At 39.9% G+C, this 27,968-nt stretch overlaps 1 protein-coding gene across 3 annotated transcripts; it reads left to right on the top strand.

Annotated features, from left to right (window-relative positions):
* The first annotated feature begins 35 nt into the window (after window positions 1-35).
* Window positions 36-26,102, top strand: RNF20 (ring finger protein 20). Of its 3 annotated transcripts, none has more exons than XM_021002200.2 (20): window positions 36-125; window positions 1,000-1,167; window positions 6,111-6,278; window positions 6,402-6,549; window positions 6,697-6,879; window positions 9,466-9,584; window positions 14,034-14,180; window positions 14,277-14,354; window positions 14,469-14,588; window positions 17,364-17,543; window positions 18,027-18,162; window positions 18,609-18,730; window positions 18,922-19,310; window positions 19,996-20,113; window positions 20,456-20,605; window positions 22,706-22,918; window positions 23,861-23,986; window positions 24,153-24,293; window positions 24,669-24,770; window positions 25,040-26,102. In XM_021002200.2, exons 2-20 carry the CDS (start codon window positions 1,039-1,041, stop codon window positions 25,214-25,216), a joined length of 2,946 nt encoding a protein of 981 aa, XP_020857859.1. In that variant the 5' UTR covers window positions 36-125; window positions 1,000-1,038; the 3' UTR covers window positions 25,217-26,102. The 3 variants fall into 3 exon arrangements, with proteins under 3 accessions (XP_020857859.1, XP_020857858.1, XP_020857861.1); XM_021002199.2 differs by lacking the exon at window positions 36-125 and adding an exon at window positions 237-293; XM_021002202.2 differs by lacking the exon at window positions 36-125 and adding an exon at window positions 361-380.
* Window positions 26,103-27,968: the final 1,866 nt, after the last annotated feature.

Here is a 27,968-nt window from a genome sequence, read left to right on the forward strand (position 1 = left end):
TGGGAGGAAGGGGACCACTTAGTTCTTTCCATCCTTCCGGGATCCTGTCCCGCCTCCGGAAGTTTGGTTCTGTCCCCGCCCCGGGTCAGGGGTGAGAGGCCGCAGAGTGGCCCAGGCGCACTGGGGTAAGTGATGCGCTGCCCGAGGTCTTATCTGGTATCCACTAGGGAAGAGATTTCCCCCCCCTCCCCGACCCCCTCCACCCCCGGCGTCCACCGCTTATGAGGCCCGGCCGGAAGAAGCGCGACACTTCCGGCTCTTGCTTTAATTCCCCCGCGCCAGAGGGTTCCTCGGTGGGTGTCCCCATGTAACCGGCTTCTGCAGCGTCGGGCCAGGAGATTTGAACCGAGCAGACCCGTCGTTTCGCCTTTGGGTTCGCGGTGTGTCCCTACACCTGGACCCCACGCGTGTCCGCGCCCTGGGGACGTCTGTGTCTTCCTTCCCGAATTCTTCCCCACCGGAGTGTCACTCCCTCCTCTCAGAGTCACCGTCTGCCTTCTGTCCTCCCCAAGCCACTTCCCCGCCCCAGGTTTCCTTGTGTCCAAGCCGGGCCCTCCCTGTGCCCTTCCTATGCCCGAGGATGCCCCCTTTCTCCTTACGAATCAAACCGGCTCAAGCTGTTGTCTTCCCCCTCCCACACTTTGAACCCTTTGGGAGCCCCAGGACTGCTCCAGCACCAGCTCCTAAAGCATCACCTGACTTCTGAGCTGTTCAAGCCCCCCCTCCCCCTCTTTCCCAAGACCATTCTGAACCTCTGGTGGAATTTTTGGGACTCCAGCCAGAGAGGTCAGTGGGAGAAATGGAAGGTTTTCACATTGTCTTTGGTGCTTGAGTCCCAAAGCACATTTCTCTCTCCTTCCTTCCTTCCTTCCTTCCTTCTCACTCCCTTCCTTTCCTTCCCTCTTCCTTTTTTCCTTTCCTTCCTTCTCTTCCCTTCCCATCTGAGTCCTAGTGTCCCTAACCTCTATGGCTGATCTCATGTTAATTCACTCTTTTCAGGAAGAACCAGAAAAGTTGACAATCATCTGTTGGGTCAGAATGTCAGGAATCGGCAATAAGAGAGCTGCTGGGGAGCCTGGTACTTCTGTACCTCCAGAAAAGAAGGCTGCTGTTGAAGACTCAGGGACCACAGTAGAAACTATTAAACTAGGGGGTGTGTCTTCCACGGTAAGTATGCCAGATACACACCTTCTTTACCATTTACTAAATACTTTTTGAATACTTCTTATGTGCTAGCCACTGTGCATCATACAAAGGTGAATGCAATCCAGCTTTTGTTCATGATATTATAATCTAGTAGGAAAAATAAGCCTTTTTTACAAATAGTTGAAACAGCTCCACAGGACTGTGGAAGATGAAATTTTTTCAGGGTGGGGGAGTGGGGTATATGTAACTGAGGGTTTTATGTGTAATGAGAGTTAGTACTTGTGAGCCTTGAAGGAAGAACAGGTGGAAATTTCAAGAATAAAGTCATAGACCAGAAAATAGAGCAGCTAGGTGGCACAGTGGATAGAGATCTCAGCCTGCTTCCCAGGGTTGTTCTCAGGATAAAAATGAGATATTTGTAAAACATTTTGCAAATCTTAAAGCACTATATAAATGCTAGTGATTAGCTATTATTAATGTTTAAAAGATTCATGATTCTTCAGGGTGTAGGGAGGAATGTAGAAGAGAATATTCAAGAGTTTCTATGGGAAAAATACCATCACCCTGGAGCCAACCTGGTGATTAAACCTCTCCAAACTTAGCTAGGCTGGTTCCTTCACCACGGACATATAATATAGTCAGTCCTTGAGTCTGTGTTTGAAGCCTTTCTAGATTCTCTTCCAGCCCTTTATTTTAACTCTGCTTGTGTTCAGTTTTAACTGTGTCTCTTTTACACAGTGTATTGTTGGATTCAGGTTTCTAATTCATTCTATTATCCACTTGTTTTTTATTGCTTAGCTCATCCCATTCCTATGAGAGTAAGGCTCAAGCATAGCCACTCCCCCCCATTTTCCCCTCCACTATAAAAACTCTTACATGCTTCTTTTATGTAAGGACAATTTTCTCCATTTTGTCTCTCCTTTCCCCCTTCTTCCAGTGAATCACTCTTTGTCACCCCTGTATATTTTTTTGGAGGTCATCCCAACATAATATACTCATGCCTGTGCCTGTGCCCATGTAGACTCCTTCTAACTGCCCTAATAATGATAAAGTTCTTAGGAGTTATATTTATCATCTTCCCATGTAGGAATATAAATAGTTTAACTTATTGAGTCCCTTATGATTACTCTTTCATGTTTACCTTTTTATACTTTTCTTAAGTCTTGTGTTTGAATGTCACATTTTCTATTCAACCCTGGTCTTTTCATCAGGAATACTTGGAAGTCCTCTATTTCATTAAATGTTTATTTTTTCCTCTGAAGTATTATATTCATTTTTGCTGGATAGGTTATTTTTGATTGTAATCCTTTCCCCTTTCCCTTCTAGAACATCATTTTCCAAGCCTTCTGCTTCTTTAACATGGAAGCTGCTTAATCTTGTGATCCTTACTATGGCTCCATGATATTTGAATTGTTTCTTTCTGGTTGCTTGTGATATTTTCTCCTTGACATTTGATATTTATATTCTGGGGAGTTTTCATTTTGGTATTGCTTTCAGGAGGTGCCTGTTAGATTCTTTCAGTTTCTATTTTGCCGTCTGGTTCTAGGATATCAGGACAGTTTTCCTTGATAATTTCTTGAAATATGATATCTTGGCTCTTTTTTTTTTTTGATCATGTTTTTCAGGTAGTTCAATAATTGTTAAATTATCTATTCTAGATCTGTTTTCCAGGTCATTTGTTTTTCCAATGAGATATTTCACATTTTCTCTAATTTTTTTTTCATTATTTTGAATTTGGTTTGTTGTTTCTTTTTTTTTTATTTTTGGCTAGGCAATGGGGTTAAGTGACTTGCCCAGGGTCACACAGCTAGTAAGTGTTATGTGTCTGAGGCCAGATTTGAACTCAGGTCCTCCTGAATCCAGGGCCGGTGCTCTATCCACTGTGCCACCTAGCTGCCCCTGGTTTGTTGTTTCTTGAAGTCTCATGGAGTCATTAGCTTCCACTTGCCCAATTCTAATTTTAAGGTATTATTTTGTGTACTATTTTTTTTGGTCTCTCTTTTACTGAGTTGTTAAATCTCTTTTCATTATTTTCTTTCATACCTTCCATTTCTTTTCCCAGTTTTCCTCTACCATGCTTAGCTCTTTCAGGAATTCTTGCTGGCCTTGAGTCTAATTACCACTTTTCTTCAAGGCTTTGTTTGTAGCTGTTTTCATATTGTTGTCCTGTTCTGAGTTTATGTCTTGGTCTTCCCTATCATAGTAGCATTTTATGGTCACATTCTTTTTTCCAGCCTGTTTCTTGACTTTGAACTGTATATTAAATTTGAGCTCTGCTCACCTGGAGGTGGGGAGGCACTGTTCTAAGCTTTAGGCTTTTTAGTGCTACTATTTTCAGAGCTAGTTCTGAGGTCTACAAGTTTTTGATAGTGTTGTCTTGGGAGAGGTTTGGTCACTGCTTCTCTGGTCTGTGCTCTGGTCTTTACTCAGGAAGGTTCCTGGCTTCCCTGTGGCCTCAAGTACTAGTGCCTGTACTAGGTTACCTGTTCTCCTCCAGCCACTTCTCTTGGCCCAGAAACTCTGATCAGAGCCCCTGTTCCCTTGGGACCAATCACAAGTGCTCCTCTCTGTTCTGGAGCTACAACCCAGAACTGTTTATAGGCAAGAGAGTTGCCAGTCAGTGCCACCTGTATCCAGTGTTAGCAGAGGGTCCCCTGTAATCTCTTTCTGACTAGCTGTTGAACCCCTTCCCATCTCTGGGCTGAGAGTTCTTGAAGCAACTGCTGCTGCTGCTGTTGTGGTTGCCTCCAAGGCCCACTGCTGGTGTTCCTGCCATGCTCTGGGCCTGCACCCACCCCAGGATTACTGCCCTTTCTTGTGGACCTCCTAAATTGTCTTAGGCTGGAAAAGTACCTCTCTCTGACCTTTTGTTGGCTCTGCTGCTCCAAAATTTGAAGTGTTATTTTAAAGTTGTTTAGTGGGGAATGTTGGTAGTTCCGACCTGTGCTCTGCTGTCTTGGCTCTGCCTCCAGAAACAGTGGAGATAATTTAACTTTTGTTTTTTAGAGGAGAGAAAGAGCTGCGGATAAGTAAGAAATGGAGTACCTTGGTGGTGGTGGTGGTGGGGTCCGGCATGGTGTGGAATTGTAAGAATTAGGACTCAGCCTGCCATGGAGTATGAGATGTCTAGCATGGTAACAGTTTAGGACACAGAAACTGGGAAAGGCATTCAACATCAGGTCCTGAAAACGTAGACTAGAGTTAAATTCCTGGAGATAAGATTTCTAATGGTGGTACAGGGGATGTGCAGGTAGATCCCTGTCGAGTTTGTGAGTCAAATCACCAAAAGAAAAACAGCTTCAATTACTAGCTAATAAGGGGTGTACTTGAGACTTAACAACAGAAAAAGATACTGTTCCTAGAGAAATGCAGAGGGCTAATGTCCATTGTCCTTTTCTGGCCTAGAAGGTGGATGCTAGGGTTGTTAGTGTTATTCTGACTTTAGATTCCAGGCCTGGAGGAATAAATGTGGTCTAAAAGAGGAATGATAATGATATATCTGGTGGAGTTGTTCAGTACTTTAACTTTCAGCTCTCAGGAAACTATATAATATGAGTTTGTATATATGTAATTTTGGTCACTTTTACACAGATTGTACCCCCAAGGTTCCCTCATATTGTAGTAAAGTTATTCATTTGAATTGACTATGTTGAACTGAAGTGGACTGGATCAGGAAGAGGGGCACCTCCAGAGAAGAAGGAAGAGGAGGGAAAGACAAGGATCTAGATGTGTGACCTTTGACAGAAATCTTCTGCCTTTCAACTTTGTGGGTTGCAGTAAAAAAATGAAATTGAATTTGTAGTGGCGAGATAGTCTTAACTATCTATTTGTATTTTTATACGTATATCAGTATAAGTGCATGTGTGTATGTATATATCCGTAGAACTCTCTGTAGGTTTGTGAGTTTGCCAGCGTCTCTCCTGTGATGGCAGAGCGCAGCTCTTCTACACCTCAGGAGATTGTCTTCCTGAGTTGTGACTAGCAGTAATGATCTGGTAGCTAGCCATGTATCCAGAGATGAACATCTCTGTGCTTAGCTCGTTTGATTCTTGGATGATAGTCATGTAGTCTTGTCATTGGACTATTTCTTGAAGCTTTTCCTACTTGGCAGAGCTTCCATTCCACGGGCAGAGTCTTTAAGAACTCACTTTTAACTTCCATAGTGTGATGAGGCACTGGAACAGTTTTTAGTGGAGGGTGTGCATATGTTCCAATATACACACGTAGGACTTATTTAATAGTCCTGGCCACTTCTCTGTAGGGAAGAGAGATTCTTCCTCAGATGAAAACAGATTAAGAATTTAAGGGGGCTACCCTGAAGGAATGTTACAAGTGGTAAACCATTGGAAAAGGAAGAAAGGGGATAAGATTCTAAAATAATATGATATGGGCCAGGGGTTCAGTTGTGATGGAGAGGTGTACTGGCATTGGCCATGTATATGGTATAACTTAGGCGTGGTATATATGGAAACTTTCCTATAATATTGCTTGATGAAGAAGAATACTTTGTATCGGGCTGTTTTGGAATTTATTTAAGGAGTTTGTTTGGTAATGAAGTATGTTTGGGATGTTTTTATTAGGTGGTTTCACACTTTGAAAGGTGTGTGTGTGTGTGTGTGTGTGTGTGTGTGTGTGTGTGTGTGTATACACACATATTAAGTACCCCAAGAATAATGCAATTTGTAATTTTGAAACCTCGGTATAAATTGCTATTTTCTTTACTCATACAAGAGTCCCTGTATTACATTAGCCCATATTTTTTGGCCCCCTTTTCTTCTCTTTTACTGCTTTCCCTGTTGGAAGCTTTAAAGAGATTCAGTGCTTGAAATTTTATGTACAATTTTATTTCTTTTGTAGTAGAAATAACATATCAACACAATAAAATAAATTGTCCTAGTTGGCCTCTCACCTAATTTGTTTAATGATTTTATAATGGCATTAATAAGATTGATATTCTCTGGCAGGAGGAGTTAGACATCCGGACGCTGCAGACCAAAAATCGTAAATTGGCAGAGATGCTGGATCAGAGACAGGCTATTGAAGACGAGCTGCGTGAGCATATTGAGAAATTGGAGCGCCGGCAGGCCACTGATGATGCTTCCTTACTTATTGTTAACCGATATTGGAGTCAAGTGGGTTCTGTATTTGCTTGCTTATTCTTCATCTTTGGTTCCTAACTTGAGAATTGTAGCTTTCCTTAGAACTCTCTCTAGCCCTAGAGTAAAGCTTTTCTTTTCCTATTATACTTTTTCCAGTTTGATGAAAATATCCGCATCATCCTTAAACGCTATGATCTGGAACAAGGCTTAGGAGACCTGCTTTCAGAAAGAAAAGCCCTCGTAGTTCCTGAACCAGAACCAGATTCAGATAGCAATCAGGAACGTAAAGATGACCGAGAGAGAGGTGAGTACTTTCGTAATGATGTACCATAATCGGTGTCTGTTTTCAGCAGTATAATTTTGCTACGAGAACATCTTATCATTTCAGGGGGAGAAGAGGATTTCATGCTTTTGAGTTCAGTGATTGTTTTGCTTTCCTCTCTGTTTTCAGGGGAGGGACTGGAGCCAGCCTTTTCCTTCCTTGCTACTTTGGCCAGCAGCACCAGTGAGGAGATGGAATCACAGCTACAGGAGCGTGTGGAGTCCTCTCGTCGAGCTGTGTCTCAGATAGTAACAGTTTATGACAAACTGCAAGAAAAAGTAGATGTACTATCTCGAAAACTAAACAGTGGAGGTGAGCCAATTAATGAGAGATATAGGAGAAAATGGAAATTCATCTTCATTCTTGTGTTCGTTGTGCCTCCACAGGTACTAATACATTTATGCAAAGCCCAGACACACACGAACTCATGCTCAATTCCTTTTGCCCAAATTCTCACTTTCATTTAAGGAAGAGAGAACCTAGGGACTGGGGTTGCGTATCGAAACAAAATGAAACAGTACTGACCTTCAGGGAGTTTGAGTGGATCCATACTATCAAGTTTATGACGTGGACTTAATCAGTCTTGGAAAAGAACTGCGGATGAATGAGCTGGGCTCAGAATTAAATAGAGGCATCTAGGTGGTGCAGTGGTTAGTTCCTGGACCTAGAGTCTCAAGATCTGAGTTTAAACCCAGCCTCAGATACTTACTAGCTATGTGACCTTAGACAAGTCACTTAACCTCTGTCTGCCTCAGTTTTCTCATCTGTTAAATGGGATTGATGATAATAGCACCTACCTCTCAAGATTGTTTTAAGGATAAACTGAGATAATACTTGTAGAATGTTTTGCAAACCTTAAAACACTATGTAATTGCTAGCTGTTATTGTTATTAAATAGAAGGAAGAGACTAGGCCTGATTGTATTTGGGAAATGGTGCAGTAATTTCAAAGATCCCAAACTATTTCCTAATACAAAACATTATCTTTTTAAACATTAGTATTTTCCCAGTGATGATGTATTACTGTAAATCACAACATCCCAGAGAATTAAAATTTCTGGTGAGCCAGAGGGCAGTGGAGAGAGATAATAAGGTGGACATGAATAGATTTTATTATGTTATCAATGATTTCTTGGAAGAAAAAAGTACCATAAGCAATTAAGGAAACATATGATCTAAATTTATGTGGGCTAGTCATTTAATAAGGTGAGGGATAGCAGTTGGATAACCACCCAGATTGCTGCACTAACACCCAAGAAATGATAAAAGATGTAGAGAAAGACTTTCACCTGGTTGTATGGATCTTCGATGAAAAATGTATGTAGGATAGTTTACCTGTCAGATCTATGGGTAGAATTTAAGACCAGTCAAGATATATAGAGAGCATTACAAAATGTAAAGTGGATAATTTTGATTATATAAAATTAAAAAAGGTTTTGCTCAAACAAAACCGATGCAACCAAAATTAAAAGGCAAAAAACTGGGAAAATTTTTTTTACAGCAAGAATCTCTGGTAAAGGCCCTCTTTTTTTTTTTAAGGATAGGCAATGGGGTTAAGTGATTTGCCCAGGGTCACACAGCTGGTAAGTGTTTTTTGTATCTGAGGCTGGATTTGAACTCAAGTCCTCCTGAATCCAAGGCTGGTGCTCTATTTACTGAGCCACCTAGCTGCCTCTAAAGGCCTCTTTTCTCAAATAGAGAACTGAGTTAAATTTATAAGAATACTAGTCATTCTCTAATTGGTAAATGGTCAAAGGATATGAACAGGCAGTCTTCAGACAAATCAAAGCTCTCTATAGTCATTTGAAAAAATTATCTAAATCATTACTGATTAGAGAAATGTACATTAAAACAACACTAAGGTGCCGTCTCACAGCCATTAGATTGGCTAATATGACAGAGAAGGAAAATGATAAATATTGGAGGGAATGTAGGAAAACTGGAATACTAATGCACTGTTGGTGGAATATTGAACTGATCCAACCATTCCGGACGTCATTTTGAAACTATGCCCAAAAGGCTATAAAGCTGTGCATACCCTTTGATCCAGCAATACCACTACTAGGCCTGTATCCCACAGAGATCGGAAAAAGGGAAAAGACCTTGTTTGTACAAAAAATATTTATAGCAGCTCTCTTTGTTGTGGCTAAGAATTAGAAATCGAGGGAATGCCCATCACTTGAGGAGTGACTGAACAAGTTGTGGTATATGATTGTAATGGAATATTATTATGCTGTAAGAAATAATAAGCAGTATGATTTCTGAAAAGCCTGGAAAGTCTTACATGAGCTTATACAAAATGAAGTGAGCAAAACCAGAACATTGTAACAGCAATATTGTTCAATGAAAGACTATGAATGACTTAGCTATTCTCAGCAGCATCTTGATCTAAGACGAAGGACTCATGATGAAAAATGCTCTCCTTCTCCAGAGAAAGAACTGATGGAGTCTGCATATGGACTGAAACATACTATTTTTCTCTTTCTCTCTTCATTTCTTGCACAAAATGACTAATATGAAAGTATTTTACATGATTACACAGGTATAACCTGTATTACATTGTTTATCATCTCAGGCAGGTGGGAGGGAGAGATAGAATTTGGAACTCAAAACTTAAAAAAAAATGTTAAAAAAATTTTTTACATGTAATTGGGGAAATAATAAAGTATTTAAAAATTAAAAATAAAAGTGTATGTAGGAGTTAGACAGGAATTGTACATGGATGAGAAGACACCAATGACAATTTACTGGAAGTAACTACATCACTGGTCCTTCAGAGTCTTGAATATGTAAGCTGTGGAGTTCTTAATAGCAGTGAATGGAAATTATTAAGATGATGTGATTGTGCCGTCACTTTAATGACTTAAATCAATTGCTTCATCTGTTTTTGTTTCCACAGATGCTTTGATTGTGGAGGAGGCAGTCCAGGAGCTGAACTCCTTCTTGTCCCATGAGAATGGACGGCTTCAAGAATTGGCAGACCTTCTTCAGGAGAAGCACCGCACCATGTCCCAGGAGGTAGCTGAGCAGAAAAGAGAACCGTGCTGTCTTCTGTGTTTTGATGTTTTCTGCCAGTGGCACATGTCAGTCTTTCATCTGGAATACTGTGTACTACCCCGATTACTGTGCAACAGGAAGGTTATTGTTAGGAGAGTATGCAGCTTAGTCTAACAAAAACAGTATAACCAGGGCTGAAGAATCAAAGCTTCATGGGAAGGGGAGGGGAATTCCTGTGGTATAGTGGAAAGAGTTCTGGAGTGGGAGTCAGAATACCTGGGTTCTAGTTCTTACTCTACCCTTGTTTGAGGGTAATAGTAAAAAAAAAAAATCTCAGTACTCCCAAAACAAACACAAGAAGATGTGAGGTGTTATGGTGAGGAAGTAACAGAGAAATTCAGCATAGAGCATGAGGCAGCGGCTTGAACCAACATATGAGTCTTAGATGTTTGTGGCAACTCCTGTTGACTAAGTCAGTTAACTTTCTGACTTTGACTTCCTCACTTGAAAAGTGAAAGAGATCAGATATCCAAACCTAGGTGTCGTGGTGATGAGAGTTTTTACTCTACTACAAAGAATACTGGACTGAGATTAAAAACTCTTGGTTTTATTTTTCAATTTTTGAACTGACTAAGCAAGATCCTTAGGTTGCTTAACTTTTCTATGCCTCCCTTTAAGTGTGAGACAGTAAACTTTACCCTCTTTTCCTCTGAGGGGTAGTATGATAGTGGTTGTCCTTTGTTCTTGAAGAGGACCAAAATGACATCACTGTGTTAGTGTCAAGTTACACTGCATCTGACTGTGGCTGATCAGACCAGTACGAGCTTAGAATGCTATACCATAGGTCAGGCACAAATAATCCATGTGAACATTTGGAATGGTATCTCTAAATTTGCGCATCTCGTGTTTCTTTTGAGCTGAGGTAAGAAAATAGATGGTCAAACACTTGGAATAATTAAAAAGGTTCTTTTTAAGGTTAGGATGGTTACTATTTATCCTCGTTCATAATGGTGAGACTAATTCGTCGGGGGGCTGAATTCTACTCTCATGCCTGATGCTCCCTCTCACTTCTGGGCTGCCTGGAAGAATTACCGTTTTCCCTTCTGGCTCTCTATCCAAACTTCATCCTCCTGCTTTTCTCTGATCTAACTGACAGTGAATGGCTAATAACTTTTTATAAAACATAATTTCATGACTTTGTGTAGCAAAGGGACGTTCCTTCACTTGAGAACAATAATATTAGTAGATATATCATACTGCAATTATTTGAAGGTAGTGACTAAATAATTTTTCGTTTCATCTTCTAGAATAAACCACTTCTTCCTGAAACTACTATGTGTATTCAGTCACTGCACGTTAATAAATACCTGATTCTGAAAAGGTCTAGTGAAGAGATGGAGTAGTAAATATTTAGATATGTAGTTTATATAGTAAATATATTGATTATTTAGTTATGTTAAAATTGGGATTTTGAAAAAATATCTTTGGAAGATGAGTAGCTCAGTTGAGTTATTTAAGACTTTAAAGTAATGTTTACTTAGAGTATTGGACTTGGATTCAGAAAGGCTTAAGTTAAATCCTGCCCCAGATAGGTAGTAGCTGTGTGACTCTGGAAAAGCTTACTTCCACCTTCTCAGCCTTAGTTTCCTTATCTGTAAAATGGTGATAATAATAGTACTTACTTCGGGGTTGTTGTGTGGATCAAATGAGATAATGTATGTGAAGTACTTTGCAAATACCAAGGAAATCATTTGTGGTTTGGCCCTGTTTCTCTTTCATAGAATTCACCATCATAGAGTGTTAGAGTATAGTGCTGTTTTTACCTAAATTGTAATATTGTGGATACAGATAAATTTGTAAATAGGAAGAGTCTTCAGTTCTACTCCAAATCATAAACTAATTGTTATTGAAATAGAAAGGCACAATACTGTAATTGAAAGACTGCTAGACTTAGAATTAGAATTCACAACTCTAGTACAGACAGTTCTCACTTTGTGCAGACCTCTACATAAAGTCACAATGTGAATTTCCCTACAGAAGGAGGGAGGGAGGCAGAAAGAAGGCTTTCTGTGCCTGTGGAGGAGGGGGCTAGCACAGGGTTCAAGGACATGTGGGAGCTGGAGACAGAGGAGTGAGAGCAGGAGAAGGAACACAGGGCCAGTGCCAGCTACATGGGGCCTGGCCAGAACTGAGAGGACAAACACATATGGGAAGGTTGAGGGCAGTGGGAGGCCAGATGTAGGGGCTGGACATGGACACAGACAGGAGAGGATGGGCAACACACCAGGGCCGGTGATGGGTACGTGGTATCTGGGCACTGATAGCAGAAAGACATACACATAGGGACCAGATATGTGAGTAAGTGGGCAGAGTGGGGCAAAGGTCTCCTCTAGGTGCTGGAAGTCTCAAGCTGAGCCCCAGCCCTGGCAGCAGTGGTGGTGGTCTCTCCACACTGCTGTTCAATTTCACTTGGAGGTTTTTTTGAGGTTTTCTTTCTTTTTTTTGGTGGGGCTTGGGAGGCTGCGGAGCGCTGAGCTGAAGGACAGGAGCAGAAAGAGAGAACCCAGTACTGTATAGTAAAGTTACTATAGGTGTGTTTTTGGAATGCAGATTTCTTTCAGAATGCTTGATGTAAAGTTGAATTTGTATAATGCAGTATGTAAAGCAAGAATTGTCAGTACTTCGTAGCTGCAGTAATGGGCAAATCATTTAAACTTAATGAAACTTGAACTCTTGCCCCTGTGGCCTTGGGCTCTGCTAGGCATAGTTTAGCTTTCTCTTGCGTGGACCAAGTCACCTTGCCAGTTTCTGGCCATCTCTAGACTGTACTGCCGGACTACCCACCTTTCACCTCTAGCTGTACTGTAGCTGTTATTTTCCTCTGTTAGAATGTAAGCTGCTGGAGTATTACAAGTATCTTACTTGCTTGTATTCTCAGCAATTAGCACAGTACCTGGCACAGAGTAAATGCTTAATAAATGCTTTTTCTTCATTCATAAATTCTGAACCTTGAGTTTCTCATAGGGATTATAATGTCTCCCTTTTACTAGAAGAGTTGTGAGCATCAAATGACCATTTTGTGTGTGCAAGTCCTTCAAAATAGTAAAGAAGAATGCTGTTATTATTATTAATTATTATTCTTGCTCAGTCAGCATTAGCAAGTTGGAGAGTCACATTCATTCATATATATATGTGTGTGTATATATGTATATATACATATACACAGAAATGATTAAGTAGAGTTAAAGGAGAAAAATGCTTGGAGTATTGTTAAAGTATAGAAGTATAGAAACAAAAACCCTAAGATTTAGGTGGTTAAAAACAGCATCCGTATTGTACCTGTTGTTCATTTCCCATTCCAAATATGGCAGATATTTTTGTAACTGACTTGATACTTCATGGAACAAGATGATAAGCTCATGATTCCCTAGGAATGTCAAACTCAGTCTTTTCCTTCAAACTGAAACTGAACTAGATTCTATTTTATTAAAATTTTGGACTGCTGACACTTTGTCTTTTGTCAGCCAAGGCAAGGTTTAAAAATAAATAATTAGTTTTTAAAGTTGTGTAACTACTATTTGTGAGGAAACCACCATTTGTTTTTAAATATTGAGTTATCATTAGGCAGACATATAAAACCTAACATATATTAAGTGTTTGCTATGTTCAGAGAACTCAAAAAATGAGAAATTTATTTATTAGAACATGTTACCTGCCCCCAGGGAGCTTATTCTTATATGGGAAAGGATACTTGCACAGATGATTCTAATATGCACTATTACAAGCTAAATATGTTAAGAGCTCCTGAATAAAATAGGAGCAAAAATATTGTCATCTCTTATCAGTTTCAGAACCAAAAGAAAGTTTGGTGGTTAAAATTATACAGTTATATTATAAAATGATATAGTTTGATGGTTAAAACATATGCGCAGTGTTCATATGTTCTTTATGTTGTGTTTATCTGTGAATATATGAAAGTTTTATTTTGTGTAAGTTAGATGTTAAGGAAAAGTGAAGTTATCTCCAGGTGTGCTTTAATTTATTTCCTAGAAATATTGTCTTATATATTGAAGGGAGTTTTCTTGCGATAACTTTTTGTGGAACGGATCCACACAGGAGGATATGTACTATAATTTCCTGTACTGGCAAGTGGGGCTTATTGGGATAGGACAGTTAGGAGTATAAAACATTGCTTTCCTTATGGACCAGAGTCCTGTTAGTCTTATAGACTTCATAGAGATATAGTGGTCCAGAGCTCATTGAGATGAAATATATACAGTGCTTTGCAAATCAGTAGTTGTTATTAAGAATATTCTTTTTGCCCTTGCATGAAACTTGCCAACTCTCTCTTTGCTATGATATGTTTTAGTGCTATGAGGGATTTGGGAACTAGGTCAGGTATGCCAAATAACAGTTTCCTGTTTATTGTTTTCTTTCTATTCTTCTGAATGCCTGTACTTGGGACAACAGTTTTCTAAGTTGCAGAGTAAAGTGGAAACTGCAGAGTCACGGGTGTCTGTTCTAGAGACGATGATTGATGATTTGCAGTGGGATATTGACAAGATACGCAAGAGGGAACAGCGCCTCAACCGGCACCTTGCTGATGTGTTAGAGCGGGTGAGTACTTGTCTTTGGGAATTTGGGGACAAATCTGACTCTGGGACTCGGATTAAAATCCTAGGAGATCTTACTAAAGAGCCTCTCTCTTTGTAGGTGAATTCCAAAGGTTATAAAGTGTATGGAGCTGGGAGCAGTCTCTATGGTGGCACGATCACTATTAATGCTAGAAAGGTAAAGAAAGTCTCAATATTTGTGTAAGGTTGTGTTTTTGAGGAACTGGACTACAGTTTCACATGGGGAAAAAAATCTTCTAATCTTATTTGATTACCTTCCCCTGCCTTCAAGTTTGAAGAGATGAACGCAGAGCTTGAGGAGAACAAAGAATTGGCGCAGAACCGTCTCTGTGAGTTGGAGAAGCTCCGGCAAGACTTGGAAGAAGTGACTGCCCATAATGAGAAGCTCAAGGTATGACAGTAATTCCCTAGAAAGCTTCATAGGCCACTGATGTGTACTTTTTGCTAACTCTTTGCTTAGGGTAATTCTTTTTTTTTTTTAAACTATTTATTTATTTATTTTTAGTTTTCAGTGTTCACTTCCATAAGATTTTGAGTTTTAAATTTTCTCCCCCTCCTTCTCATCCCCTGTCCCCAAGACTGGTACAGGCTCTACTTATACATTCATATTAAGCATATTTTCACATTAGTCATGATGTAAAGAAGAATTAGAACTAATGGGAGGAACCACGAGGAAGAAGAATCAAAGCAAAACAACAAAAGAAAAGGAGAGCAAATAGTATGCTTCCATCTGTTTTCAGACTCCAAAGTTCTTTCTCTGGATGTGGATAGCCTTTTCCATCAGGAGTCTTTTGGAGTTGTCTTAGGATCCTTGCATTGCTGAGAAGAGCCAAGTCTATCAAAGTCAGTCATCACGCAGTGTGGCTGTTACTGCTTAGGGTAATTCTTAAGGTTTTTCATCCATAGATAAACACGCGGTTAATAAAGGGTAGATAAAAATTAGTGTTGTTTTGTTTAGGTTATATTCAGTAGTGCAGTCTAGGAGATGTGAAAATACTAGTTTTTCATTATTCTCATAAATAAGATGCTCCTTTTATCCCTGATATGCACTTGATCCATTTCATTCTTGATGTTCAATTAATGTAAAATGTGATTTAAAATGTTCTAAATGACCAGTATATTTCCATTTTTACTTACTTTTTAAACTTATGAAAGTGTATTTTGGGGCTTTGCCAGATCTGTAACAGAAAGGGGATGCTACTGTTAGTCAAGTCAGCCATCTTGTGGTACATGAGAATTGTAGGTAGCTAATGTTTTCTCTTTGACTGTGTGGAACTTGCTTACTAAATTGATTGATCAGTTTATTCCCTGCAGGGATGGCCTTAGGACTGTTTTTCCCTTGCTGCTATGTGGTCATCTATATTTAGCTTACAGAAGAAAATGATAAGAGAGTATCTTTTAATGAAAATGGATTGTACATTTATAAGTGAAAGATGACTTTTTTCCTACCTTAGTTGTATTTTGCTTAGCCTGAAATTGGATTCCCAGCTTGGTTTTTCTATTGCTACATTAGTAAAGATTCTGCAGTTGCTGTCTGCTTTAGTAATGAAATCAATCAAATTGCTGTTTCTATGTCTCTAAGAGTAATGGAGGCTCTTAATGATGTCTATAGACTTGTGCAGAAAATAGGTGTTTAGTGAGGAGGTCGTGTGTCTGCTTCATTTTAAACTGAGAAAGACTTTATTTCAAAATAGTTACAGAGAAGCTTTGAGAAGACCAATCTCTTTACCATTTGAGAATTCTTATGGTTGAGTTGTTGGAGAAATAAGAGGGAGTGAATCTTTTCAAACAGAGTCGTTAGAAGAAGAAGAATCTAGTATAATAAACTTCAGATGCTCACTTTCATTAGAATGGTAAATTTGTTTTTCTTGATATTTGTAGGATGCTTTATAAATTAACTATCTTTTGGTATCTTGTGTGAATGTTTAAAGGGCAACTACTATGTACAAAACACCATACTAAGCATGTCTTATGAAGTTTTGTCTTTATTTGAGATTATTTAATCAATTAACAATTTTATTAAACACCTACTATGTGCTAGGTATTGGGGATACGAAGATAAAAGCAAAACAGTCTCTGCCGTCAAGGACCTTACATTCTAGTAGGGGAAACAATGTTCACATATATAGGTATCCACAAAAGAGATACAAGTTTATCTTGGGGGGAAGAACATTAACCTAGGAGGTACCAAAAAAATTCATATGAAGAAGGTGGAGCTTGAGCTGAGTCTTGAAGAAAACCATCAACTTTCAGATGTGAAGACAAGGGAGAACATTTTATTTTTTTTAGGCAATTGGGGTCAAGTGACTTGCCCAAGGTCACATAGCTAGTACCTGTTGAGTGTTTTGGTATGAGGCTGGATTTGAACTCAGGTCCTCCTGACTTCAGGGCTGATGCTCTATCCACTATGCCACTGTGCCACAAAGGAGAACGTTTTAGACATGGAGGAGAGTGATAAGGTCCAGAGATGGGAGAAGGAATGCTGTGTGTGAGAGGAACAGCAAAAAGGCTAGTTTGGCTAGACTGTAGAGTTTGTGGAAGGAAGTAGTATATAATAAGGCTAAAAAGTTAAGATAGAGCTATGTTGTAAAAAGGGTTATATGTTAAGCAGAAGATTTTTACTTGATCCTGGGATTAAGAAGTAAGCCACTGGAACTTGAGTGACGGGATCAGACTGAACTTTAAGAAGATCACTTTGGCAACCTGGCTGAGGAGAGATTGTAGTAGGGAGGGATTTGAGGTGGGGAGATCAGTTAGGAGGAGGCTGTAGTATTGTCAGATGATAAAGGCCTATATGAAAGGAGAGAAGATATTTAAGAAATATTGTGGAGGTAGCAATGTTGAGATTTGTGCAACTAATTGTATTTGTGGGTTAAGATAAATGAGTCAAGGATTACATTGAAGTTGTTGCTTGGCCAACTGGAGGGATGATGGCACTCAACTCTAAAGAGGGAAATTTAGAAGAGGGGTGAGTTTGAGGGGAAATATAATGAAATCTGTTTGGGACGTATTGTACTCAAGATAACTATGGGACTGTATAGCTCATTAGCAGGGCTGGATTTGTAGACATGGGAGTGATCTGCATTACGACGATACCATAGCTTTTTATGGCAGTTATATTTCTGACCTCCCTCTTGCTCTTTTGGGGGGGGATGCACCTATACAGGTGGAGTTGCGGAGTGCTGTGGAAGAAGTGGTAAAGGAAACCCCAGAGTACCGATGTATGCAATCACAGTTTTCTGTCCTCTATAATGAGAGCCTGCAGTTGAAAGCACATTTGGATGAAGCTCGTACCCTGCTTCATGGCACTAGGGGGACTCACCAGCGCCAGGTGGAACTCATTGAGGTAATAACCCTATATCTCTTCTCTGCCCCATAAAAGCCTTTCTCTTCCAAAAACCTCCCCATTTCTGAACATTGCCTTCTCTTCACACCCTCAGCACTTATATATAGTTTAGTCAGTAATGATTTGTTCATATTTGTTAAATTTTATTTTGGAAGTATTTTGAAGTCATTATCATATGTTGTCTCTCTAACTAGATTTTAAGATCCTCAATGACAAGACCATTCTTTTTATTTCTTTTGTGTTCCTTGTCAGTGTCCAATAGTGTTTTACACAGAGTGGTTGTTCAGTAAATGTTGACTGTCTCTGAAACTTCTTAGGGTAATAAGCCCTTTTTTCTCTAACCTTTTCATCTTTTTTTCTTGGGCTATTGTGGATCAAGTTTGGGAGATAGAATGGAAATTTGATTGATTTTGATCAGTTTGACAGGAGAATGAAAAGTACCTGTTTCCAATAGTGATATTTTTCTCCCCTTCCTCTGTTTAGCGGGATGAAGTCAGCCTCCATAAGAAGTTAAGGACAGAAGTGATCCAGTTAGAAGACACACTGGCACAGGTCCGCAAGGAGTACGAAATGCTGAGGATAGAATTTGAGCAGACGCTGGCTGCCAATGAGCAAGCGGGTAAGGATCTTTCTCCCTCTTTCCTGAAGTGGATCTGCTCTTAATGACTTCTTGAAAAACTCAGACTTTGTTGGGATAGAAGTTAATCCAGATTTCCTTTAGCATCAAATCTTATAATTCAATGTAGTTTATGTCTTACTTTGAGATTAACTCAAGTGGATCAGTTTTTTCAACCTCAGAGTAATAGTTTCTCAATTGTATCATCACGAATTTAGTTTGGGAAGGAAGCTTTGAGAGGCCCACAGATGTTAATCAATTTCCCCTAGGACACGTAAGGAATAAGTTTCAGAGCCAGGAGCCAAACTCAAGTCCTTTGATTCCGTATCCAGGGATGTTTCCACCCTATCGTGCTGCCTCTAGGAGGTTTCTGATACATTCTGTTGTTCTTGTCCTTAGAATTTTGCCAATATCACAACTTCTTGTGATACTTTTGTTTGTGTTTTCAGGCCCCATAAACCGGGAGATGCGTCATCTTATCAGCAGCCTTCAGAACCACAATCATCAGCTAAAGGGGGAGGTCTTAAGGTATAAGCGCAAACTAAGAGAGGCCCAGTCTGATTTGAGCAAGGTAACTGGAAGGGGTGAGTGGGAAAACCTGATCTCTGAGCTGAGAGCATCATGAAACTTGCCTTTGGATTATCTACTGTGTTTAAAGGCTTCAGGCATAATACTCCTTTTGGAGAGAAAAGGGATATAATGTGAGTGGTTCAGTAGGATACTTGAGCTGTCTCCTGCTTTTTCTCCCTTTTGGCCTCCCAGACCCGCCTCCGCAGTGGCAGTGGACTTCTGCAATCCCAGTCTAGTACTGAAGACCCCAAAGAAGAACTTGTGGAGGTCAAGCAGGAACCAGAGGACTCTTCCACCCAGACCTCAGCGCCCAAAGCTGTTCAGGAGGAGGCCAGTGAGACCAAGGCCAAAAGAGATGAGGAAGAGCGAGAACGGGAAAGGCGTGAAAAGGAGAGGGAACGAGAGAAAGAAAAAGAAAAAGAAAGAGAGCGAGAGAAGGAAAAGGAGAGAGAACGGGAGAAGCAGAAGCAGAAAGAATCAGAAAAGGACCGAGAATCCAGCAAAGATAAGGAGAAAGGGAAGCATGAAGATGGAAGGAAGAAAGAAGCAGAGCTGATTAAGCAACTGAAGGCCGAGCTCAAGTAAGAGTGACTCACCTGCCTCTTGGCATTTCTGTCCTAAGCCATCACTTTATGTTCCCGTGAAATGACTGTCTGGCACACCAGATATTGTTAGCTCTGCACTCATGATGAAAGCAGCTAATTGACTAACTGATATGACCACAGCTGCTGTCACAACGACAACTCAGATGTCCAGATTGCTTATTTTGTGGTCTGGTGTAGCAGCTAAACGTAGGGAAGAGCCACGTCCCCATGCCTTACTCTTCATGGATCTTAATTTGTGGAATGGTGTTAGCTTCCAGGGAATTATTAGTAATTATTGCTAGTCAGTAGAGCTAGCAAGTGTAAATGGTTTCAGCAGTTGGACTTTTATTAGTCTTGTGATTGAACACTTGAACAAACTTATGGGCATCAGAAAATTTACTTTGAAAGTTTATGAACTTAGTAAATCTCCCATTCTTTTCTCCTTTTACCCTGTTTTTCCCTCAAGGGAGAAATGACATGGTTTAATGACATAATTCCCCTCCACTCCCCAGGTCTCAAGAATATTTCCCAGTGTCCAGAAATGGTCCATGTAAAAGTTTTACATTGTAGGGAAGCCAAGTGCAGAATAAAATTTTGCATTCATATGTAATTACTCTTTACAACATGGCTGCTGTGTGCTGGGCCCGCCTTTGCCGACTTCCTCTGTTCCTTTTGTCAACAGAAAGGCACAAGAGAGCCAGAAGGAGATGAAACTCTTGCTGGATATGTATCGTTCTGCTCCCAAGGAGCAAAGAGACAAGGTTCAACTAATGGCAGCTGAGAAAAAGGCCAAAGCTGAGGTAGCCTTCTGTTTGTCTGTCTGCCTATCATTTTTGTCAGTCATCTTCGTCTTTGTGTGGAGCTGCGTGAAGAAAAACATTATGTGTTGTGGAAAGAGCTCCTAGGCCAGTTAGGGAGGAGGTTGTATACAACTATTCCTTCTGAAAGCTAATGCTTCTGTAGCCTGGTGTCTTCTTCTGTGATGTGGGAATAGGGCTGGATGGTATAATGGTTAGCTCCAGGTTCTGCAGACTTTTAAAAGGCCCTGTATCTATGTACACTGTTCATTTCTGAAATGTGTTATCTTGTGTTATCTGATTGTGTTTGGCTTGTGTTATCTGATTGCTTTCTTCTTTTTTGAGCTGGAAGATCTAAGGCAAAGGCTCAAGGACCTAGAGGATAAAGAGAAAAAGGAAAGCAAAAAAATGGCTGATGAAGATGCCCTACGGAAGATCAAGGCAGTGGAAGAGCAGATAGAATACTTGCAGAAGAAACTGGCTGTGGCTAAGCAGGTGAGAGAAGACCTCGAAAATGATCTTTTAAGCAAGGAAAGGGGCCTTGACTGAAATAAATATAGGGGAAATTTGTCACTCTAATAACTATTGCTTCTGGGCTTTACAGTTAGCTCTGTCTTGAAGAAGTGAGCTTAGATGCCACATAGATTAGGGAAACTTTTACATACATTCTTATTCCATGTATGTATGGTGTATGTATATGTTATATATATATATATACATATATATACATACATATATATATATATATACACACATATATATGTATATGTGTGTGTGTATGTATAATTTTCACACTATTTTTTCATATATGTTATACACACATGCAATTTCATATAATTACAGTTAGTGAGGTTATATAATTGCTTCAATAATTAGCCATCATTTATTGAATACAGATTTATATATTAGGTATTATGTGTATACTAGGTTAAAAGTAGAATTATTTAAATTTTTATTAAATTTGTTTAGTAGGACTTCCCTCTTTTTCAGAAGAGTTTATTACCACGTTAACTCAATGTATTGATGACTTTCTCCCTCCCTATAGCTTCAGCTGTCACATCTCTATAGATGTGGTGTGGTGGAGACACAGAGTCAGGAGAGCCTGGGATCAGATCCCAGTAGCTGTGCAGCTGTTGGCAAATTACCTCGAACTGTCTGAACCCCACTTTCTTCCTCCTCAGCAAAATGAGATAAAAATAGCTGTTGAGACTTGCCTCACAAGGTTACTGTAATGATAAAATGTTTTGTATAACACTTAGCAAGCTTTAGCAGCTGACATTTATATGATACTTAGTATTTGAGAGTAGTAATAATAATGACAGCAACAGCAGTGATGCTTATCTTGCTTTTTCCTCTAGGTCTGCATTTCCAACCCTCTGCTGGATATCCCAACCCAGATTGCTTGTTGCCACTTCAAATTCCACGTCTCCAAAATGAAACTCGTGTTCTTTCCCTAAAACCTGTTTTTTCCCCCTAACTTACCATTTCTGTTAGTGGCACCCTCATTGTCCCAGTTACCCAAGCTGTAAAGGTCTCTTAGTCATCTTTGACTCCTGCCTCTCCCTTTTCACCAGTATCCAATCAGCAGGGTCCTGTTGATTTAAACTCTCAGAGGTCTTTTCATATATCTCCTCCTTTTCAACCCCATTACTGACATCATAGTCAGACCCTCATTACTTTTAGTCTGGATTATTATAATCATCTCTTGATTAGTCTCATTTTTAGTCAGATCCATTCCATACACTGCTGTCAAGTTAATTTTCATAAGTTGTAACTCTGATCTTGTCACCTCCTTTTTCCAAACACATTCAGTTGCTTGCCACTATTTTCCAAGTATAGTCCATCCTCTTTGGCCAGATATTCAGGAGACTCCAGATTCTAACTTAGCTTTCTAGCTTTCCACATTCTGCTGGCACCCCTTGTTTTTCTGCCTTTAAGTCTTTGTTGTGCTTTTTACTCCACCTACAGTGTTCTACCCTCGGCCTCATCTCTCCAGTACCATCCTTTAACACTCAGCTCAGATACTCCTTTTCCACGAAAGTTTCCTTCTTTCCCCTTGTTAGAGGGCAATTTTCATATTTCTGTAGTTGCACTTTCACATTCTCCTTTGAATTCTAGTTCTTTGTGTAGTCATATCCCTTCCTCCAGGATACTCTTGACTCTTTAGGGATGGGGATTATATTTCGTGCTTTTTAATATCTGTCCTCTATTGTGTCTTCCACAGTACCTTGTACAAACTAAATGTTAAATCTATACGGAATGAACAAATGTAGATTAATCTGTAATGTAGAGGATAAAGGCAGTAGGAAAGAAGGTGGGCTAGAGCAAAGAAAATTTGGGAAAATATTAGGGCATATAGCCATTATGAAGCTGTCTGTTTCTTAGGGTAATGTATAATAATAATTATAGTAATAATGATTCATACTTGTAAATCTTTATTGTTTTCTTCTAAGACCTTTGTTTTTTAAGTGAGAATTTCCTCTTATTAGAACTCCTTCCTTTTTAATTGAACAATAGGAAGAGGTTAGTTGATTTGTGCCAAGTTCTTGGGAGTTGGAAAGCGTGATTCAGAATGTAAACTCTTTATTGCTTCAGGAAGAAGATGCTCTACTCTCAGAGATGGATGTCACAGGGCAGGCATTTGAAGACATGCAGGAGCAGAATATCCGCTTAATGCAGCAGTTGAGAGAAAAAGATGATGCTAATTTCAAGTTGATGTCAGAACGCATCAAGTCAAATCAGATTCATAAATTACTCAAAGAGGAGAAAGAGGAGCTTGCAGACCAGGTTCTGACCCTTAAGACTCAGGTAAGCAGGAAGGATAGGGTTCTTCTCTCATGTGCTTTAGTGTCCTCTCCAGGGGTACAAGCTGTCTCTATTTGGCACTCCTCAGATAGAAGGCATAGTGCTAGGCTGTTGGGGTAGTGTGGGGAGATAAGATAAAATTCACTAAACAGTTTAGTTGCTTTTGTGCTTATGAGACTGTGAAAGGAATGACTAGAGAAGGAGACAAGGGATGGAATGATCAAGCACTCGGTAGGGGTCCTTGGGAGTCTTTTGCTCTTCTAAGTAAGAAAGATACATATTCTAGAAACATTACTAAAACCTTTCCCATTTGTGACTGTCTTAAGTAGCAATGTAGTCTGTCTTCTTTTAAGAGATAGGAGACTCAATATGAAACATTGCATATACCATCAGACTTAGTAGATGTGTTCATTAGTTTTGCTGCACTGCTTTTTCTTTTCTTTCTCATATTCATTTTTACAAGGGATGGCTCCCTGTGTAAGGAAGTAGTGAGGGATATATTTGGACTTGAAGGTAATTTAAAGCAAATGGTGCCAGTGAAAAGTTTTTAAAAATAGAAATGCATGTAAATATTTTTTTTCTGGTTGAATTTATGGTTTGGAAATTAGGATAGTATAAGGAAGAGATAGTTACAGTATTGGCAGTAGTTAGAATTTCATTTCCACTTTTTCCAAATGAGGATTTCAAAGTATTAAAGTATGCTGTACATCCTCATTTTGAGATTGACAAGTGGCAAGTACAGATTCCTCTGTATGATAGAGAAATTAAACTGGCTTCTGAACACTTGGGTGAGTCTTTTAATAGTTTAGCTAGTGAAGTCAGGAATAAAGCTTGAGATTCTTAATATGCCTCTTCCTTTTGTGTTTTAAGTTTAAAAACATGGTCAAATTTTAGGTTTTAGAATTTTTTTTTCTTTGTGTGGAAACCCTGTTTTCTTCTTTGAAGGTGGATGCTCAGCTACAAGTAGTAAGGAAACTGGAAGAGAAGGAACATCTCTTACAGAGTAACATTGGCACAGGAGAGAAGGAGCTGGGTCTTCGAACACAGGCTTTGGAGATGAATAAGCGCAAGGTGAGTATTTTTCTAGGTATTAAAGCAACAGTCAATCAGAGCAGTTATTACATATTAATAAAAGTATAAGCTCTTTATTTCCTATTTTGGGTTAAGGTTTTTCAATGTTGGAAACAATGTAGTGATGGAATAACTTTTTTAAAAAAAATTATTGAATTCTTTACAGGCAATGGAAGCAGCCCAGCTTGCAGATGATCTCAAAGCACAGTTAGAGTTGGCGCAGAAGAAACTTCATGATTTTCAGGATGAAATTGTGGAGAACAGTGTAACCAAGGAAAAGGATATGTTTAATTTTAAACGGGCCCAGGTACTGGCTTATGCTTCTTTCATCTCTGCTTTTAGATCTCTTCTGAAGACCCAAACTATGATAAAGACAGAGTTAAGGAAAAAAAGTGATGGTCAGCCAAAAGTTCTAGTTATGCCTCCAGTATTTTTTTCCTACCTTTCCTACATTTTTTCCATTCTTAATTGTGTTGGGTTGAATTTAATAGGGCTTTCAGATTGGCTAATTGTGAAGTAAAGGGAGTTTTATCTTGCTTTTTGGAGTCATATTTCTTCCCAAAAAAGAAAAGTGCTCATTGGAGAATAAAAGAGAGGATTAAAAGCTCTGATTTCTGTAGTGATTGTGTTCAGTTGCTTTTCTCTCATGGAGGTGTGATTAACTGATGTTTTTCTGTTGCAGGAAGATATTTCCAGACTTCGAAGAAAGCTAGAGACTACAAAGAAACCAGACAATGTACCTAAATGTGATGAGATCCTCATGGAGGAAATCAAGGATTATAAGGTGAGGTACAACTTCAGTGGTATCCCTGAATTACTTTAAGTCAAATGAAGTCAAGGCTTGAACTGGTGTCCCCAGGGACAGGGATAATTAAACCTCGGCTCTATCCCATTATTAGGATGATTCACTTTTGAGGTGTTAGTAGAACTTAACGTGTCACTATGGTGTGTGGCTTTTCATTTGAAGATTGTCAGTTCCTCAGTTCACAGAATGGTGGTGGTGGTGGTGGTAGTGGCTCAGCATCTTACTCACCGCGCCTCTTTCCTTTTCAGGCCCGACTAACCTGTCCGTGTTGCAACATGCGCAAGAAGGACGCCGTGCTTACCAAGTGCTTTCATGTCTTCTGCTTTGAGTGTGTGAAGACGCGCTATGACACCCGTCAGCGTAAATGTCCGAAATGCAATGCTGCCTTTGGTGCCAATGACTTCCATCGCATCTATATTGGTTGAAACAGGTTATGAGCAGAGGAACAGAAAGTCAGGATAGACATTCTTTCATGAACCATCAGACTGTTAACCTCTTCTCTCCTTGCTGTCACTGGAAAGGCCTTGTGTTGCCATTCACAGACTCCTGCCCATGTTTTTCTCCAAAATAACTGGGTGACTTCAGTGAGAGAAATGGGTAAATAAAAGGACTGGGTTTGTGGGAAGAAGTAAAAATAAGCAAACGATTGACTACCTTCCCTTCTAGCTTAAATTTCTTTAGGAGCCCACTATACCATCTTGGCCTGTTGGTGTAACCCCCCTCCCAAAGATACGGAGTTGGTATTTTTGCTCTGGAGTAGTACTAATTTTGTACTGATTGGAGAACAAAGAGGGGAAGGAGTCAGCTGGGGGCAGGCTGAAGAAAGCTGGGGCTCCTTAGCAGAAAGTTGCCTTTGGGCATGATTTGATTTGTAAACTTGTAGCACAAAAGTGTCCTAGTGGCACTTTTCCTTAGACAATGTGAGCTGATGCTCTCAGGTATGAGGTACCTTTTAAGGGCCAGTTACAGAATATCTGGTGGCACCTTTGTTGTTACAGAATTTTTAATTGGTGGAAGGTATATCAAGTAAAGTCTGTAATTCCTCCCAGGCTGGAATAGTTGCAAACAGTATAGCCTCTTTCTGACTTTCAGTATGGCTAGAATCGGAAGAGACAAAAGAACCAGACTGAGGAAATGAGAACCTTCTGGGCTAGCATTCTGGTGGAGGATGCCATGAGGCCTTGGTGAGCTGTGAATCCTTTGTTCACTTTCCTGGGATGTTGTCAGTCTTCATTTTCCAGAGGACTGTTTGTAGTGTTTTCCATTAGACTTTGTACTTGACAAATGCCGATTAAAATATGGGTCAGTTTATCTTTGTCTTACAGGTTTTTTCCTTGAGAAAGGTGAAAGCTGATTTAATACTTACTGTTTTACTCCTGGGTTTCATTTAAACATGAATTATCATCTTAGCACGAGAAACTTGATGAAGTTTTTAAGGAACATTGAATTTTATGTATTAATGGAGCTGTTCTTGTAGTCATCTTAATATGAACATAGGCTATTTAAAAGTTATGGTAAGAGGTTTTCCCCTCAAATCCCCTTTTCCTCACCTCACGCTGCCTCTCATCTTCATCCTCTACAATAGTCCTATGCATCTATATCACTTTATGTAGATTGCTTAAAAGTAATATTTATAGTTCTAAAAGCCTAGCTGTAAAATAATTCTCAAAGTTAACTGTGGCCTTATTTCATCTCATTTGAGACACTGAGTCCTTGATTTGGATGGACCCTCAGAGGTGGGATGCAGGCCAGCCTCCTCACTGTCAGTCTGGAGCTCTTTCTCCTGCGGTGCAGCTGTTAGTTACCCTGCACTTTCTCTTCAAGGTAACAACAAAATGTCACCAACTCTGAAGATTTGACGTGGGGCAGAGCTGAGGGAGGCCCTGTGCGGTAGAGTGGGGTGTGCCTTCCTTTGGGAAGTGGCAATCTGGGTGCTAATTCTGTGTTTGCTGCTATTTGTGTGGCCACAAGCAAGTCCCTTTCTGTGCTGGAACCTCGGTTCTTGCTGCGGTTGTTTTCTTTGGCCTCTTAAGAGTTTGAACTAGCTCACTTCTTAGGTCCCTTCTTTCTCTAAAGCTTTTGTTCTTTGATGCCTTCTAGCTTTAATATTTTGTGATTCATAGAAGCTTCACTCTAGCAAATTTACACAGGGAAATTTGTCAGAAATGAGAAGTAGAAAGACAGGTAGTGGCAAAGCTGAGGGCCTGAGGCAGCACAACTGCTGGATGAATGATAGATGTGGCCACAGTGTGGGTTTTTCCATGACCATGGGTTGTGCTGGACAGTAACTTCAAAGAAGCACTGAACAACCTACCCCCCCCAGGTGAGGAAAGAGCTTGGTGAATAGCAGAGGACTTGAGCATCTAATCACTGAATGTCAGCGTGGGCGTCTGGCCCAACCCATCACTGAAAAAGCCTGACGAGTGGTCATCCAGCTCATGCTTAAATGTATCCCAGGGAAGAGGAATGATGCAAAGCTGACCTATTCGACTTTGGGAAGAGCTCTCATTACTAGAAAAGTGTTCCTTACATTGAGCCAAAATTTGCCTTTTTGCAACTTCAACCATTATTCACACTTTTGCCTTTTGGGGCCAAACAAAAAAGTGTAATCTAGTAGGGTAGCTAGGTGATACAGTGGATAGAGTGCTGGATCTGGAGTCAGGAAGACCTGACTTCATATCCAGCCTCAGACACTAGATGAATGACCCAGGGCAAGTCACTTAATCTATTTGTCTCGGTTTTCTCATCTGTAAAATGGAAATGATAATAGCACCTATCTTCCAGGGTGGTTGTGAGGATCAGATGAGAGAAAATGTAAGGTGCTTAGCACAGTGGCTGGCACATAATAAACACTTTATACGTGTTAGCTGTTGTTCTGAGTATCATTATTATTCAAATCCCTGCTTCCCTTCACATATTTGAAGACAGCTGTCATGTGCCACCTAAGTCTGTCTTATCCAGACTGAACATCTCCAGTTCCTTCAAGAAGTCTTAATATGGCATAAACTAGATTCCCTTTACTATCCTGATGCCCTCCTTTGGACACTGCAGCTTAAAAAATGTCTGTGGAAGTATGGTGCCTGGTTGAACCAGACTGTCTCCAGAGTATGACGTCACCAAGGCCGAGTATAGTGATACCTCTTCCCCTCTTCCTGGAAGCTCTGCCTCTTGATTTAG

The sequence above is a fragment of the Phascolarctos cinereus genome, unplaced genomic scaffold, assembly GCF_003287225.1.
Source record: "Phascolarctos cinereus isolate Bilbo 61053 unplaced genomic scaffold, phaCin_HiC Scaffold_4;HRSCAF=312, whole genome shotgun sequence".
NCBI lineage: Eukaryota > Metazoa > Chordata > Mammalia > Diprotodontia > Phascolarctidae > Phascolarctos > Phascolarctos cinereus.

Coding starts and splice junctions, on each gene's coding strand:
- RNF20 (XM_021002200.2), top strand. CDS start 1,039: ATGTCAGGAATCGGCAATAAGAGAGCTGCTGGGGAGCCTGGTACTTCT. Junction 6,279..6,401: donor TTAACCGATATTGGAGTCAA/GTGGGTTCTGTA, acceptor TACTTTTTCCAG/TTTGATGAAAATATCCGCAT. Junction 9,585..14,033: donor ACCGCACCATGTCCCAGGAG/GTAGCTGAGCAG, acceptor TTGGGACAACAG/TTTTCTAAGTTGCAGAGTAA.